The 16,117-nt window shown below is 36.5% G+C and overlaps 1 protein-coding gene across 5 annotated transcripts in view; it reads left to right on the top strand.

Moving 5' to 3' along the window:
• Window positions 1-16,117, top strand: part of GLRA2 (glycine receptor alpha 2) — a 176,802-nt gene that overhangs the window by 30,984 nt on the left and 129,701 nt on the right. The window contains exons 3-4 of one of the 5 annotated variants that reach the window (XM_078063943.1): window positions 12,738-12,765; window positions 12,861-12,928. The exons of 1 other annotated variant lie outside the window; for it this stretch is intronic. In XM_078063943.1, the coding sequence (XP_077920069.1) occupies window positions 12,738-12,765; window positions 12,861-12,928 (96 nt within the window). Of the gene's footprint in view, window positions 1-12,697; window positions 12,766-12,860; window positions 12,929-16,117 lie in introns of all 5 variants that reach the window. 3 more of the 5 variants (XM_078063945.1, XM_078063941.1, XM_078063942.1) reach the window with 3 other exon arrangements.

The raw sequence follows: 16,117 nt of genomic DNA, 5'->3' as shown, positions 1-16,117 counted from the left end.
CGATAGACACTGGGGAGGGTATGTGCTCTGGTAAGCACTGTGAATTGTGCAAGACTGTTGAATCTCAGATCTGTACCTCTGAAACAAATAATGCAATATATGTTAAGGAAAAAAAAAAAGAAGAAGAAGATAGCAGGAGGGGAAGAATGAAGGGGGGGAAATCGGAGGGGTAGATGAACCATGAGAGACAATGGACTCTGAAAAACAAACTGAGGGTTCTAGAGGGGAGGGGGGTGGGAGGATGGGTTAGCCTGGTGATGGGTATTAAAGAGGGCACGTTCTGCATGGAGCACTGGGTGTTATGCACAAACAATGAATCATGGAACACTACATCTAAAACTACCGATGTAATGTATGGGGATTAACATAACAATAAAAAAATAAAAAAAAAGAGTGAGGGGGACAAAGTAAAAAATAAACATGCAAAAACTTCAAAAAAAAAAAAAACCAAAAAACCTCCTATGGTCAAATAAATCTGAAAAACAACAATAACACTCTATGTTCTCCTTCAGGAACACCATAATTCACAAGACCGTATTAAAGTTTTGGGGAGGAGGAGGCTGATGTTAACAAAATGGCAGAGTAGGCAGGTCCAAGCTCTTGTTCCCCCAGAGAAACATCAAAAAGTAGATAGAAACTGTCAGAACTAACTTTGTCAGAGTTAACTCTAGAAAACAGTCAAAAGTTTGCGGTAACCAAGAAACTGCTGAATTAAGAAAAAGCCAACTTCAAATGGTAGGAAAATTTTGTGTTGTTTTTTTACTCACTCTTGCCCCATTCCCTCCCCAGCAGTGGTTTGGGTTTTGAATTAGTGGCAACTTGCATTCTCAGTGTGGAACCCTGGTTCTTGGTTCTGGAGGGGGGCAGACCAAACATTATTCACAAATTATTTTGTTCGCCTATTCTAATCAATGTGTGCTACCAGAAGGACTAATGCAAGGCACTTGTATTAGTTTGCTAGGGCTGTCAAAACAAAATATCACAGACTGGGTGGCTGGCTAAAACAACAGAAATTTACTTTCTCACAGTTCTGGAGGCTGTAAGTCTAAGATCCAGGTGTCAGCAGGATTGGTGTCTCCTGAGGACTATCTCCCTGGCTTGCTAATAGCCATCTTCTCAACTCTGTCCTCACATGGTCTTTCCTCTGTGCACACACATCCCTAGCATCTCTTTTCTCCTCTTTTCATAAGGACATGATTTGTATCAGATTAAGGCCTACCCTGATGACCTCATTTAACCTTAATTACCTCTTTAAAGATCTTCTTTTTTTAAATTTTATTTTATTATGTTATGTTAGTCACCATACATTACAACATTAGTTTTTGATGTAGTGTTCCATGATTCATTGTTTGCATATAACACCCAGTGCTCCATGCAATACATGCCCTCCTTAATATCCATCACTGGGCTAACCCATCCCCCCACCCCCTTCCCCTCTAAAACCCTCAGTTTTTTTCTCAGATCTTCTTTCCAAATACAGTTACATTCTGAGGTACTGGGGGTTAGTACTTCAACGTATGAATGTGGGGTGGGGGGAGACACAATTCAACCGATAAGAGTGCTTATCTCTGTTCCACCTAACTTGGAACTCAGGATGGAAAAACAGCAAGTACTGATCAAAAACACTGCAAAAAAAAAAAAAAACACTAAAAACCTTCAGATGTCTGGGGCAAAAGATTACAGTTGAAATATATAATAGACCATCTAAGGCCTGAGAGCTAAAGCTGAGGAAATTTTCTTAGGGAAATTAGGAAATTCAAATCAGCCATGTATGCAGGGGGAGTTTTGAAAGCCACGTGCATTTTCAGGGCAAGATGCATCCTCAGAAAAGACCTGAGCAGATCCTAAAATTTTACCTTGGGCTGATCTTCAGGTTCAGTTCAAGACTGGCTAGGTATTGAAGGAATGCCCAGCACAGAGACAATCTGCATACTTGGAGAGGTATGTTTCATTTGTTTGTTTGGTTGGTTGGCTGATTTGTTAGCTCTTGGTGTTCACAGAAATCTCTGTCAAAACCTCACTGAACACAAGCTGAGGAACAGAGACTACAATGACCACACGTGAGATGGAATATAGTCTTTGCAAAAAGGGTTTGGGAAACAGATGGACTACTATATCCTTCAACAATCAAAACATCCAGCAAACCCTGGGGAAGGGAGAGAATCTGATTTCCAGAGTTATCACGTTATAATATTCAAATGTCCAATTATCAACAAAAATTACAAAGCATACAAAGTAACAGGAAAGTATGGTCCATTCAAAGGAACAAAATAAATTAACAGAAATTGTCACTGAGGAGGTCCACACAATACTAAACAAAGCCTTTAAAATAACTATCTTAAATATGCTTAAAGGTCTAAAGGAAAATAAAAACAAAGAATGAAAAGAAATCAGAAAAGCGATGCATGAATAAAATGAGACTATCAATAAAGAGATAGAAAATATAAAGAAGAACCACACAGAAATTCTGGAGCTGAAAAGTATGGTAACAGGAATGGAGAATTCACTAGAGGAGTTCAACAATAGATTTAAGCAGGAAGAAGAAAGAATCAGTAAACTTGAAGATGGGGCAATTGAATTACTGAGTCTGAGGGGCATAAAGGAAAAAGAATGAATAAAACTGAACAGATGCTCTGCCCAACAATACAATACACATTTTACTCAAGTTCACCAATGGGATACCACCAGATGGACCACCCTATACATTCTGGGAGTTCAAGAAGGAGAAGAGAGAAAGGAAGAGGTGGGAAGAATATTTGAATATATGAATAGAGCATTTAAATAAATAATGGCTCCCCAAACTTGATGAAAACATAAACCTACAAATCCAAACACCTCAATGAACTCCAAGTAGGAAAACCTAAAGAGACCCACACTACTGAGAACATTTATAGTCAAACTGTTGAAAGCCAGAGACAATGAGAGGATTTTTAAAACAGCAAGAGAAAAACAACTCATTATTTACATGGGATTGTCAATAAGATTATTAGCTTATTTTTCAGTGAGACCTTGTAGGCCAGAAGGAAATGGAATGATATATTTTAAGTACTGGAAGGAAAAAAAAAAAGTTAACTGGGAGCTTGGGACCTGATATCCAGCAAAATTGTCTTTCACAAATAAAGAAGAAATAAAGAAATTTATAGATAAACAAAAGCTGTAAGAGTTCATTACAACCACAGACCCTTACAAGAAGAGATAAAGGGAGTCCTTCAGGTTGAAATGAAAGGGCACTAGACAGTAACTCAAAACCTAATGAAGAAATAAAAATTTCTGGCAAAGGTAAATACATGGGCAAATATAAAACAGTATTATGGTAGTTTTGGTTTATAACTCCACTTTTTATCTCCTCCAGGATTTAAGAGACAAATGCATTTACAATTTGTTAATCTATGCTATTGGGCACACAATGAATAAAGATGTAATTTGTGACAATGGCACATAAAGGGAGGAGGATGGATCTGTATAGCAGTAGAGTTTCTGTATGTTACTGAAGTTAAGTTGGTATAAATTCATACTAAATTATAAATTTAGGGTGTTAAATGTCATCCCCATGGTAACCACAAAGAAAATATTTAAGAAGTATATGAAAAAGAAATAAAAGAAAATCAAAATGATTCACTGCAAAAAAGTCAGCTAAACACAAAAGAGGGTAGTAATAGAGGAAATGAGGGACAAAAAAGCTGTAAGATATATAGAGATCAAACATCAAATGGCAGATGTAAGTCATTCCTTATCAGTAATTACTTTTACTGTAAATGGACTAAACTCCTCAATCAAAAGACATAGACTGTAAGAATGGATAAAACAAAATATGATGCAACTATATGCTATTTACAAGAGACTCACTTTAGATCCAAAGATACAAGTAGATTGACAGTGAAAAGATAGAAAAAGATATTCTATGTAAATAGTAACCAAAAGAGAACTGAGATAGTTATACTAACATCAGACAAAATATACTATAAGTAAAAATCTCTTAAAAGAGACAAAGATTGACATTATATATTGGTAAAAGGGTCAAATAATCAAGATGATATAACAATTCTAAAAGTAAATGCACCAAATAATGGAGCCCCAAAATACATGAAGAAAACCTTGACAGAAATGATGGGAGAAATAATACTCCTATAATAATAATTGGAGACTTTAATATACCATTTTCAATAATGGATAGAGCATCTATACAGAGATCAGTAAAGAAATAGAGGATGTGAACAACACTATAAATCAACTACACCTAACAAACATATATAGAATGCTCCAGCCAGCAACAGTAGAATTCTCTTCTTTCTTTTCTTTTTTCTTTTCTTTTCTTCTCTCTTTTTCTTTTCTTTTCTTCTCTCTTTTTCTTTTCTTTCCTTTTCTTTCTTTCTTTCCCTTTCTTTCTTTCTTTCTTTCTTTTCTTCTTTCCTTCCTTCGCTTCAATTAGCCACCACATAATACATCATTAGTTTCAGATGTAGTGTTCAACAATTCATCAGTTGCATATAACACCCAGTGCTCATCACATCTTGTGTCCTCCTTAATGCCCATCACCCAGTTACCCCATCCCCCACCTACCTCCCCTTCAGCAAACTTCAGTTTGTTTCCCATAGTTAAGAGTCTCTCATGGTTTGTCTCCCTCTCTGATTTCTTCCCATTAGTTTTCCCTCCCTTCCCTTATGGTCCTCTTTACTGTTTCTTATGTTCCACATTTGAGTGAAACTATATGATAATTCACATTCTTCTCAAGTGCACATGGAACATTCTCCAGGATAGACTTTACATTGAACCACAAAATAAACCTTAATGAATTTTAAAAGATTAATATCATAAAAGTTATCTCTTCCAACCATAGTGCAATGAAGCTAAAAAACAATAATAAAGGAAAACCAGAAAAATCATAAATATTTCGAAATTAACACACTCAAACAACCAATGGGTCAAAGAAGAAATCACAAGGGAAATTAGAAATGAATGAAAACAAAAACACAACATACTAAAACTTATGGGATGCAGTGAAGGCAGTGCTCAGAGGGAAATTTATAATGTAAATGACTGCATTAAAAAAAAGGAAAGATCTTAAATCAATAACATAATCCTATATCTTGAGGAACTAGAAAAAGAAGAGCAAAATAAACCCAAAGCCCTTCAAAAAAGTAAATAATAGAGAAAAAAAATAGAAAAGCAATTAGAGAATCAACAAGACCAAAAGTTGGTTCTTTTAAAATATCAACAAAAATTACAGACCTTAGGTAGACTGTCAAAGAAAAAAGAGAGGACTCCAATAATTAAAATCAGAAATAAAAGTGGGGATATTACTACTGATCTTGCAGAAATAAAAAGAATTATCAGAGAAGATTATAAACAAATTAGATAACCTAGATGGAATGGACAAATACCTAGAAACACAAAAATTACCTAAACTGGCTTAAGATGAAATAGAAAATCTCAACAGACTATAACAAGAGATTGAATGAGTAATCTAAAACCTTCCAACAAAGAAAAATTCAGGATCAGATGGCTTTTCTGGTGAACTCTTCCAAACATTTAAAGAAAAATTAACACCAATACTTCTCAAACTCTTCCACGAATTAAAAAAAGGGAAAGAACACTTCCAAACTTGTTCTGTAAGGCCAACATTACCCTGATAGCAAAGCCAGAAAAAGACACCACAAGAAAAGAAAATCACAGACTGATATCCTTCATGAATATAGATGCAAAAATCCTCAAAAAAAATTAGCAAAAAAAAAAGGGCACTTGGGTGGCTCAGTTGGTTAAGTGTCCGACTCCTGATCTCAGCTGAGGTCATGATCTCAGGGTCGTGGGACTGAGCCCCACATTGGGCTACACACTGGGCATGGAGCCTGCTTAAATTCTCTCCCTCTCCTATTGCCCCCCCCACTCGCATGCATGCTCTCCCACTTTCTCTAATAAAAAAATTGTTATTAGCAAAACAAATTCAACTGTTTGTTTTGAAGAGTGTGGTTTTTGTTAATTTTTTTTTTAGATTCCACATATAAATGAAATCATATGGTATTTGTCCTTCTCTATCTGATTTATTTCATTTAGCATAATACCCAAATAGATTTCCACAATGCAAAAGAATGAAGTTGGACCTCTATCGCACACCACATACAAAAATTATCTCAAAATGAATCAATAGCCTAAATATAAGAGCTGAAATCATTAAACTGTTAAAAGAAAACAGGGGTAAATCTTCATGACCATGGATTTGGCCATTGATGTTTTTTGATGACACTAAAACAGAAGCAACAAAAGAAAAAATAGGTAAGTTGGACTTCACCAAAACTAAAAACTGTTGTGCACCAAGACACATTATCAAGAAAGAGTAGCGACAACCTACCGAATGAGAGAAAATATTTGCAAATCATATATCTGATCAGGGTTTAGTATCCACAATATATAAAGAACTCCTGCAACTCAACAATAGAAAGACAACCCACCCAATACAAAAATGGGCAAAGGACTTGAATAGACCTGTCTCCAAAATGATAGCCACTAATCATAAGAAAAGATGTTCAATGTCATTAGTCATTAGGGAAATGAAAATCAAAACCACAATAAGATATCCCCTCACACCTACTTAGATGACATTGAACAAAACACAGAAAATAAGTGTTGGCAAAGATATGGAGAAATCGGAACACTCAAACATTGCTTGTGGCAATGTGAAATAGTGTAGCCACTGTAGAAAACAGTATGATAATTCCTTAAAAAGTTAAACACAGAATTAGCGTATGACCCAGTAATTCCACTCCTGGGTATATATCCAAAGGAATTGAAAGTAGGAAGTCAAACACTTCATTGCAGCATTACTCACAATAGCCAAAGGGTGAAAAAAATCCAAGTTTCCATTAACAGATGAATAAATAAAATTTAGTATATATATACAATGATTATATAGTCATAAAAAGGAAAGAAGTTGTGGTACATGCTACAACATAAATGAACTTTAAAAGCATTATGCTAAGTGAATGAAGCCAGATACAAAGGACAAATATTATATGATTCCACTTAAATGAAATACCTTCAATAGACAAATTCATAGAGACAGAAAGTAGATAAGAAGTTACCAGTGGCTGGAGAGAGAGGAGAATGGGGAGTTATTGTTTAATGGTTATAAAGTTTCTGTTTGTTTGAAGTGATAGAAAAATTTTGGAAATAGATAGTAGTTAATGGTTGCCCAAATTTGGAGAAACCTATATTAAAGAAACTTGTCTAACCTTATCCAACAGTGTTTTCCAAACTTGTCTGACCTTAGTAGTTTTATTAATGGACTACAGTTAAGATTTCAAGGAACACTCATGAAAAACTGAAATAAAGTACAAGTGATCTTGATTTTGAAAGGGAGAAGAAATTAACTGTAGGAACAATTCTCCCTTATTAAAGTGCAAACCACTTCAGCAGGACTCAAATGGGGCTAGAGAGTGTGCATTTCCAACAAGCTCCCAGGTGGTGCTGATTCTGCTGATCTTCCCACTACAGTTTGAGTAGCAAGGGATAAAACAGTTGGATGCATTATTAATTGTAATACTCTTCCTTCTTACAGCCAATTTGATCAAATGATCCAAAAATGAAGATGTTAATAGACAATCATTGATAACTCTGTTATTCCTCCCAAGTAGCATCACTGTAGTTTCACTTGGGCCACCAAGACAAATATTTATTTGCCTTACTCCAAAGAAGATAATCTGAGAGAGTGATATATAGCAACAAAGATCAGTATAGGATGGGGCTTGTCATCTTTGTGCTAGGGGTCAGGAAGGGAGCGTTTCTTCCAACTACTGAAAGTATTTGAAATCTATTTACCATATACCAAATCTACCTCCATTTATATTTGAATTATATACTTGAGTTATGACAAGATCACTCTCTCAAAAGAATAAGGCAAAAAGAATCAATGCAATCCCTATCAAAATACCAACAACATTTCTCACAAAACTAGAACAAATAATACTAAAATTTGTATGGAACCACGAAAGATCCCAAATGGCCAAAGCAATCTTGAGAAAGAAGAACAAAACTGGAGGTAGCACAATTCCAGATTTCATGATATACTACAAAGCTGTAGTAATAAAAACAGTATGGTATGGGCACAAAAATAGATACACATAGATCAATGGAACAGAATAGAGCCCAGAAATAAACCCACACTTATATAGTCAATTAATATATGACAAAGGAGGCAAGAATATACGAGGAAAAGGAAGTCTCTTCAATAAATGGTGCTGGGCAAACTGGACAGCTACATGAAAAAGAATGAAACCAGACCACTTTCTAACACCATCCACAAATATAGACTCAAAATGGGTTAAAGACCTAAATGTGAGACCTGAAACCATAAAAATCCTAGAAGAGATAGTCATTTCTTTGACATCAGCTGTAGCAACATTTTTCTAGATACGTCTCCTAAAGCAAGGGAAACAAAAGCAAAAATAAGCTATTAGGACTACATCAAAATGAAAAGCTTTTGCACTATGAAGGAAACCATCAATAAAACAGAACGGCAACCTACTGAATGGGAGAAGATATTTGCAAATGGTATGTCCAATAAGGGGTTAATATCCAAAATATATAGAGAATTTATACAACTGAACACCATAAAAACAAACAACCCAATTAAAAAATGGGCAGAGGACCTGAATAGACATTTTTCCAAAGAAGACATCCAGATGGCCAACAGACACATGATAATAAAGTGCTCAACATCACTAATCATCAGGGAAATGAAAATCAAAACCACAATGAAATATTACCTTACACCTGTGAGAATGACTAAAATAAAAAAGACAAGAAATAACAAGTGTTGTTGAGGATGTGGGAAAAAAAGGAACCCTCATACACTGTTGGTGGGAATGCAAATTGGTACAGCCACTGTGCAAAACAATATGGAGGTTCCTCACAAACTTAAAAAGAGAATTACCATAAGATCCAATAATTCCACTACTGGGTATTTACCCAAAGAAAATGAAAACATTAATTTGAAAGGATATATGCACCCCTATGTTTATGGCAGCATTATTTACAATAGCCAAGATATAGAAGCAACCTAAGAGTCCATCGATAGACGGACGGATAAGGAAGATGTGGTATACACACACACACACACACACACATACACACACACACACACACACACACACACACACACACAGAAAGAGAGAGAGAAATATCATGCAGCCATTAAAAAAAGGATGAGATTGTACAATCTGCGACAACATGGATGGACCTAGAGGGTATTATACTAAGTGAAATAAGTCAGACTGAGAAAGACAAATACTACATGATTTCACTCATATGTGGAATCTTAAAAAAAATGAATAAACAAACAAAAAGCAGAATCAGCCCTGTAAACATAGAGAACAAACTAATGTTTGCCAAAGGGTGTGGGAGATAGGCAAAATGGGTGAAGGGAGGGGAAGATACAGACTTCCAGTTATGAAATGAATAAATCACGGAAATAAAAAGCACGGCATAAGGAATACAGTCAATAATATTATAAATAACAATGTTTGGTGATAGATGATAGCTATACTTGTGAGCATAGCATAGTGTTTAAACTTGTCAAATAGCTACTGTGTATTCCTGCAACAAATAGGACATTGTGTGTCACCTACGCTCAAATAATAAAAAAAAATAAGACAAAAAATAAAGGAAGAGAGAGAGTGATAAAGAAAGTGAAAGAGGGAGGGAGAGAGGGAAAATGTGAGAGAGGTTTAGAAAGAAAGAAAATGTGAGAGAGGTTTAGAAAGAAAGGGGATAAACAGTGATATGAGAGATTAGATGTCTACATAATTCTTTTTCCTATCCAGTTCTCATTCAGTTCACTTTGGAATATCATAACTTTGCTGATAAAACCAATTACATGAGGTTAACTAGTGTTAACTATTTCTTTCTACAGTTTATAGAACACGTTCATTCACTGGTGATCACATCTAAGAATGTGTCCTTGTTAATTAGAACACCTTAGCAGATTACTGGGCTAAAATACATGTCTCAAATGAATAAATAAAATCTTTAAAAAAATAAAATAAAATACAGATGAAAGGTTGTGCTGGCATATATCAGGATAACAAAAGTGAAAAACAGTTCTATCATTTAACTCAAAGAACTTGTAGGCCAAGTTCCAGTAGCTTCTCTCATTAACATAATTCCATTGGCTTCAGACATTTCACCCCTGCAGTTAAGAAAAGTGTCCCTAAAGTTAGGCAATTTCTGCCTCTTACAACCTCTTCGACCTTGGGAAAATTAATTAACTACCCTTGTGTCTCGGCTTCCTCATCTATAAAATGGGGGACATGGTAGCACCTACTTACTGAAGAATTAATAAGGCACTCACTGGCACACAGCAAGGGTTTAATATAAATCAACTCTTAATATATGCATGTGCTAATCCCTCATCAAAAAACTGCCTTTTCTTCTTTCCAAGATTTTATATCCAAATGCAAATGAAACTTGAGACAATGCCGAAGATTGAAGAGGTCAGATATAAAGTATCAAATTATCCCAGAAATATACAAAGCAGTGGAAAGCACCGGGGTTGGCAGGTCAGGAGGGAGAGAGGTTATCCTGTAATGAATGCAGTGCAGCAAAGTGGTTGAAAGTTTAGGTTTTTGGGAATCCGAATGATAAGGCATGGAGGGTCAGCTTTTCTAATTACTGTGGCAGGACTCTAAGCAAGTTACTTAACCTGTCTCACCCCCAGTTTCCTCATCTGAAAACATGTGCTGGTGTGGTAAAACAATTCCTCTTTTTTGAGCATTAAACTAGATACTTTTTAAAATGTGCCTAATACAGTATGTGATAGCTTAAAAAATATCTTGAGTTCCAGCAATACACTCACACTTCCATTTACACGGCAGGATAAAAATAAATATACGATGGTATGATCCAGCCTCCTAAATGCTTGCAAGCCAATCGGGGAGGCCAGAAAAATGGATAATGTGCAGTGGAAGACAATCTATATTTGAATTTTCAAATTCTTCTTGTTAAGATGACATTTCTCTTTTTCCTGTTTCTTTATCCAATCATCATTCATTTTCTTATCTATCTTGTATATTAAAATTCGTGAAAGTTTTCCATCCTGAGTTGGGCTATTTAAAATGCAATATTTTATTGTGAAGAGAAGAAAAAAAGCAAACATACACGATTTCTTATGGCTTGTTTCTACCTTGTCTTAATTTATTTCTTATTAGCAGAAAAATATATTTGTTATAGAATAGAATTTTATGGCCAAGGAAGAAAGTCATTTTTGTTTTGTTTTGAGTAACCAAAAGAGAAAAATAGATAAAGCAGAGTAGAAATTGACCCTGGAGAGGAGGTCATCTTGGCAGATGCTAAAATATGAGGGGAAGGGAGGAACAATAAGGCTTGGAATATCTCAAAGACATAGGCTGAAAAATGCTTTGGTAATGGGGGGGTGCCTGTGATTCTATACCTACAAACATTAAAAAAAATAAACACAACTGTTTTTCATTAAAAAAACAAAAGTTAGTTATGTTAAAGAAAAAAGCTCAACACATCTCTTTCACTGAAGGTTCTTGCCTGGAGACTTAAATTGCTGTTCAGCCTCAGTTTCCTTTCCTCAAAGGACAGGGTTGGAGAACCCACCTCAACCTAAACTCCTCCTCACTTAGATCCTAGTGGCTTGTTGGGTACAGAACCAACTGGAGTGTAGCCTGCACTAGGTTGCTGAGACCATGTTGAGTGAAGAGAAACAATTTTCCACCGGGGAAATCAGCAAGTGAATAGATGGTTCATGGCAGTGTGTTCTTATCCCAGAAAGCACTAGGGGGTAACTACATGAGGGCAATAAATATATTCCCCAGAACAACATGAAACTGGAAATCATTAGACAATGATACCTATCATCGAAGGGCAAAGGGCCTGTGGCCATACCCCCCTGAACACACCTGTTGTTTTCTGATCGCAGACACTAAGCAGAAAAGGGCCTGATTAGTGCTTGGGTGGGAGACCAAGAGCAAGAGAAAAAGAGAGCTAGCCCCTGGGTCTCTGGAGAAAAAAGTGGGTTCTCTATTGAAAGCACATTGAGAATTAATAACCCTTGCTTTACAATCTGGGCGTTAAGTGACATTTCTGAGTTTCTTCCTTAAAATCAGCTCATTTTCTTTGGTTTTGTGTTTCTGTACATCAGTTTTCATTGGGGGGTCAGAGGATATAAAGAATGAATGGGGATATAAAGAAGAGAATCAGTTAGACCCACTGATTTAAAGGGAGTCATAGAAAAGGAAGTGGATATTTCTGACTCACCCACAGTTCAAAATGCAGCTCCATTTGGACTCATGGCCCGGGCTGTTTCAACACCGTGGGGCACCCACTGTTGGTGTCTACAATGTTGATGAGCCTCAGGTGGAAGAAAACCACCCACCCAAAAGGCTATTTTGATAGCAACTACTGACAGTGAATTCAGTTTAATAGTCTCCAGCTTATATTTTCTAAATCCAAAACTCTGCTGGTAAGCTATCATTGCTTAACTGTCATTATTTGAAATACTAGTGGAAATGTTATCACTCTGAACCTCTGGGTAAAGCATTTTTGTTTTTCATTTTTTTTGTTTTTTTGCAATCTCACCATCATTTTAATTTAGTTTACATTTCTAGTCATTTGCACAGATGTTGATGGAGCTGTATTTTTGCTTCAATGTCTATCGCAATATTCTTATTGCATTCTGCAGGTCCTCCAGTAAACGTTACTTGCAATATTTTTATCAACAGTTTTGGATCAGTCACAGAAACCACCATGGTAAGTGCTACAATGCCACTGGCAAGAGAAAAACATGACTTGATTATGCCATGAACACAACCTGTCAAATTTTCTATTTATTGTTCAACTTGCAGGGCCTCCTGTAAATGTTACCTGCAACATATTTATCAACAGCTTTGGGTCAATAGCAGAAACTACAATGGTGAGTGGGACTGAGCATTGAAGCCATCGTGTGAAGGAATGGGATATGGGATCGAAGAAGCACTGTTTTATATTGTGGGACATTTACTGAATGCCAATTTCCATGTTCATTTACCTCTAGAAAGTGATTATTTATACACTTTCACTTTAGAAAGTCATTAGTCAAATGTTCATTACTTCAAATTCAATAATATTTTATCCATCATGCCAAAGAAATTTTGGAAACACTTGTTGTTTGGTTGGATTTAGGTAGAATTATCAGTAATAAACAGTGTAACGTTAAGGATATTTAAATATTTGTATCTCTAATGTTTCAGAAATATAAATTTCAAAGTTCGGGAGATATATTTTATAGCCAGTCTTTTTCATATAATGAAAGTTTTAACACAGTCAAGCCTCAGATATGTTACATTTAAGGTATATGCCAAAGGGGCTGACCTTACAATAAACACACACACACACACACACACACACACACAATCTTGTTGGCAAAAGAAAGTAGTCCCAAGTCCATAGCAATTACATCACATGCATGGCTCCCTCGCCCCCCCCCAAAAAAACCCAATAAACATAAAACTAATTATAAGCTCATCATAATGTATGTGCAAACATGTCTCGTGTACATGAAAAAGATTTCAGATACTATAAAATCCACCAATATTCCTTCTAAATGTCATGGTGATGGTGTTGCCTGTAACATGGCCTATTAGATCAATAGCCTTACAGTACTAGGCAATAGTGTGGAGACTGACTTTTGGGTGAAATTTCTTCTCGGTCCTCATACTATTTATTTTAACTCTTAAATCAATTGGCTAATTTTCATGATTATGTAAAGTATACAGTCATATTATTGCATGAAGTCAAAATAAAATACAGTTGAGCTTGACTAAGTACTATGGTGGCTGATGTCCTAGAAACACTCAAGTGAAATAATGAGCATAATGCCATTGAGAAGTAAAAAATTGTGTTCCCTTGTCTTTATAAATTTTCTCTTTTAGGCTACTAAGATTGTGTTTAACAAATTACTGTACTTTTTGGTGTCCTTGAGCTAAAAAAAGTTATTTACCTTTTACCATTCCTTTTCACTGGCAAAATTAGACATAATGCAACTCTACTACCCATTTTAATATTACTGACACAGCATTGTCCAGAAATGAGACTTCTGGTGCTTTGACAGGATGTAGTGAATTAAGAATTTTACTCAAATAAGATAGGTTTTTTTTCTTGAAGATTTTATTTATTTATTTGACAGAGAGAGACACGGCAAGAGAAGGAACACAAGCAGGGGGAGTGGGAGAGGGAGAAGCAGGCTTCCCACCAAGCAGGGAGCCGGACGCGGGGCTCGATCCCAGGACCCTGGGCTCATGACCTGAGCCGAAGGCAGACGTTTAATGACTGAGCCACCCAGGCACCCCTCAAATAAGATAGTTTTTTTTTTTTAAAGATTTTATTTATTTATTTGCGAGAGAGAGAATGAGAGACAGAGAGCACGAGAGGGAGGAGGGTCAGAGGGAGAGGCAGACTCCCCGCTGAGCAGGGAGCCCGATGCGGGACTCGATTCCGGGACTCCAGGATCATGACCTGAGCCGAAGGCAGTCGCTTAACTGACTGAGCCACCCAGGCGCCCTAAGATAGTTTTGATAGGGTTATTAAATGACTCACAAGACAAGGTAAACATAGAAAAACTAATCCAGCTCCGGGCTTGGCATTCAGTTTCTGTCTCTCCCCTCTTGGTTTTATCCTGAGAACAGAGGGGCAAATCTTCCAGCAGCCCAAATCACTGTACCAGCTTTACACCATGGCGTTCAATGACGATATTTGCACGACCTAATGCTGATTGCATTAATTAGACTCCTACGTTGCTTTGATTAAATCTCCCCATTGCATTTACCCTCAATCAAAAATGTAAATGTGCACCTTTTCAATGTTTATTAATGCGAGAAAAAGCTAAACACTCACGGAGATGAAAACGGAAACTCTGGATGTCCTTGTTTTCCCGTGTCTTCAATAGCTACTGAAGGTGTTTAATAAATGGTCTGCTTAGGTGCTTCCTGGCCACTTATTAAGGTGTCCTTTGTCATGTTTCCTATGAGAAAACTTGGAAATCACTGCTCAAGTGTAAAATGAACAGCCTGCCTATCTTGCCTTTTGAGATAGACTGAATCGCATGGTCAGAACAGTGATGCATATTGTGCTTCTTTTATTTCTTAGCTTTTGATGGAATGACAAACTTCATTTGGCCTTTAAAAAGGATCTTTTCTTTTCTTCAATTAAAGCTTGTGTGTGAAACTAAAATAAATATTTTTGGAAACTCTACCATGCTTAATAAATCCTCATGCCGTGTAGGGTAGGGATTGGCCAACATTTTTTTCTGTAAAAGGCCAGACAGTAAATACTTAAGACTTTGAGGGCCTGCCAGTCTCTGTCACCACTCTCAATTCTGCCCTTTGGGCAGGAAAACAACCATAAACAATAGTAAGCAAATGGGTGTGGCTGTACTCCAAAAAGCAGGCCATAGATTGCCAACCCTGGATCTGAGGCATCAGTATTTAAATAGATGTTAAGCGGATGCTCAAAAGAATATGAGAGTTGCTCCACCTTGAAAGGGTCTATCTTGCTAGACCCATGGGGCCCTGCCTGGGAATCCACCCTCTGAGTTACAGAATATCATTGCAGCCCAAACTTCCCTTAACCAAACCTTGAGAGTCCACCACCTGTGAATTGACCCATATTTTCACAAATTCTGACTGAAAGAAAATTGGTCAAAAAAGTTAAACAGAACCAGATTTTTCTCTGAACTGTCTTTAATTGAAGTCAGAACATCAGACCCTTAGTTTTTCTGCACGGTAATGTATGTGGTCACTGAGGACATGGCTCAGTGCTATTGGGGAGCAATAATAATTTTGCTTTCTCTCTGTGTTCTGGAATGAATTTTTCCAAGAATGACTCAGAATTTTGAGTTTCTAAACAGGTTGATTTTCCCCTCTTCCCTCATGCTCCATTCTCACTCTACAACCCCGAAAGCATTATTGAAGGATCCAGTTTGGGTATTTGTTTGTTTCTAAATAAGAGGCAATGACTATCCATTTTAAGAACTCAGGATGACTTTCTTCTGGTGCTATCGAGTTTGCCCCTCTTATGTTTGATATTATCTCACTAAATTATTGTTGGTACTACCTGCCCACAAAGT

Source organism: Halichoerus grypus, chromosome X (genome assembly GCF_964656455.1).
Source record: "Halichoerus grypus chromosome X, mHalGry1.hap1.1, whole genome shotgun sequence".
Lineage (NCBI taxonomy): Eukaryota > Metazoa > Chordata > Mammalia > Carnivora > Phocidae > Halichoerus > Halichoerus grypus.
The sequence above is the reverse complement of the archived record's forward strand: the minus strand, read 5'-3'. Positions and strand labels throughout refer to the sequence as shown.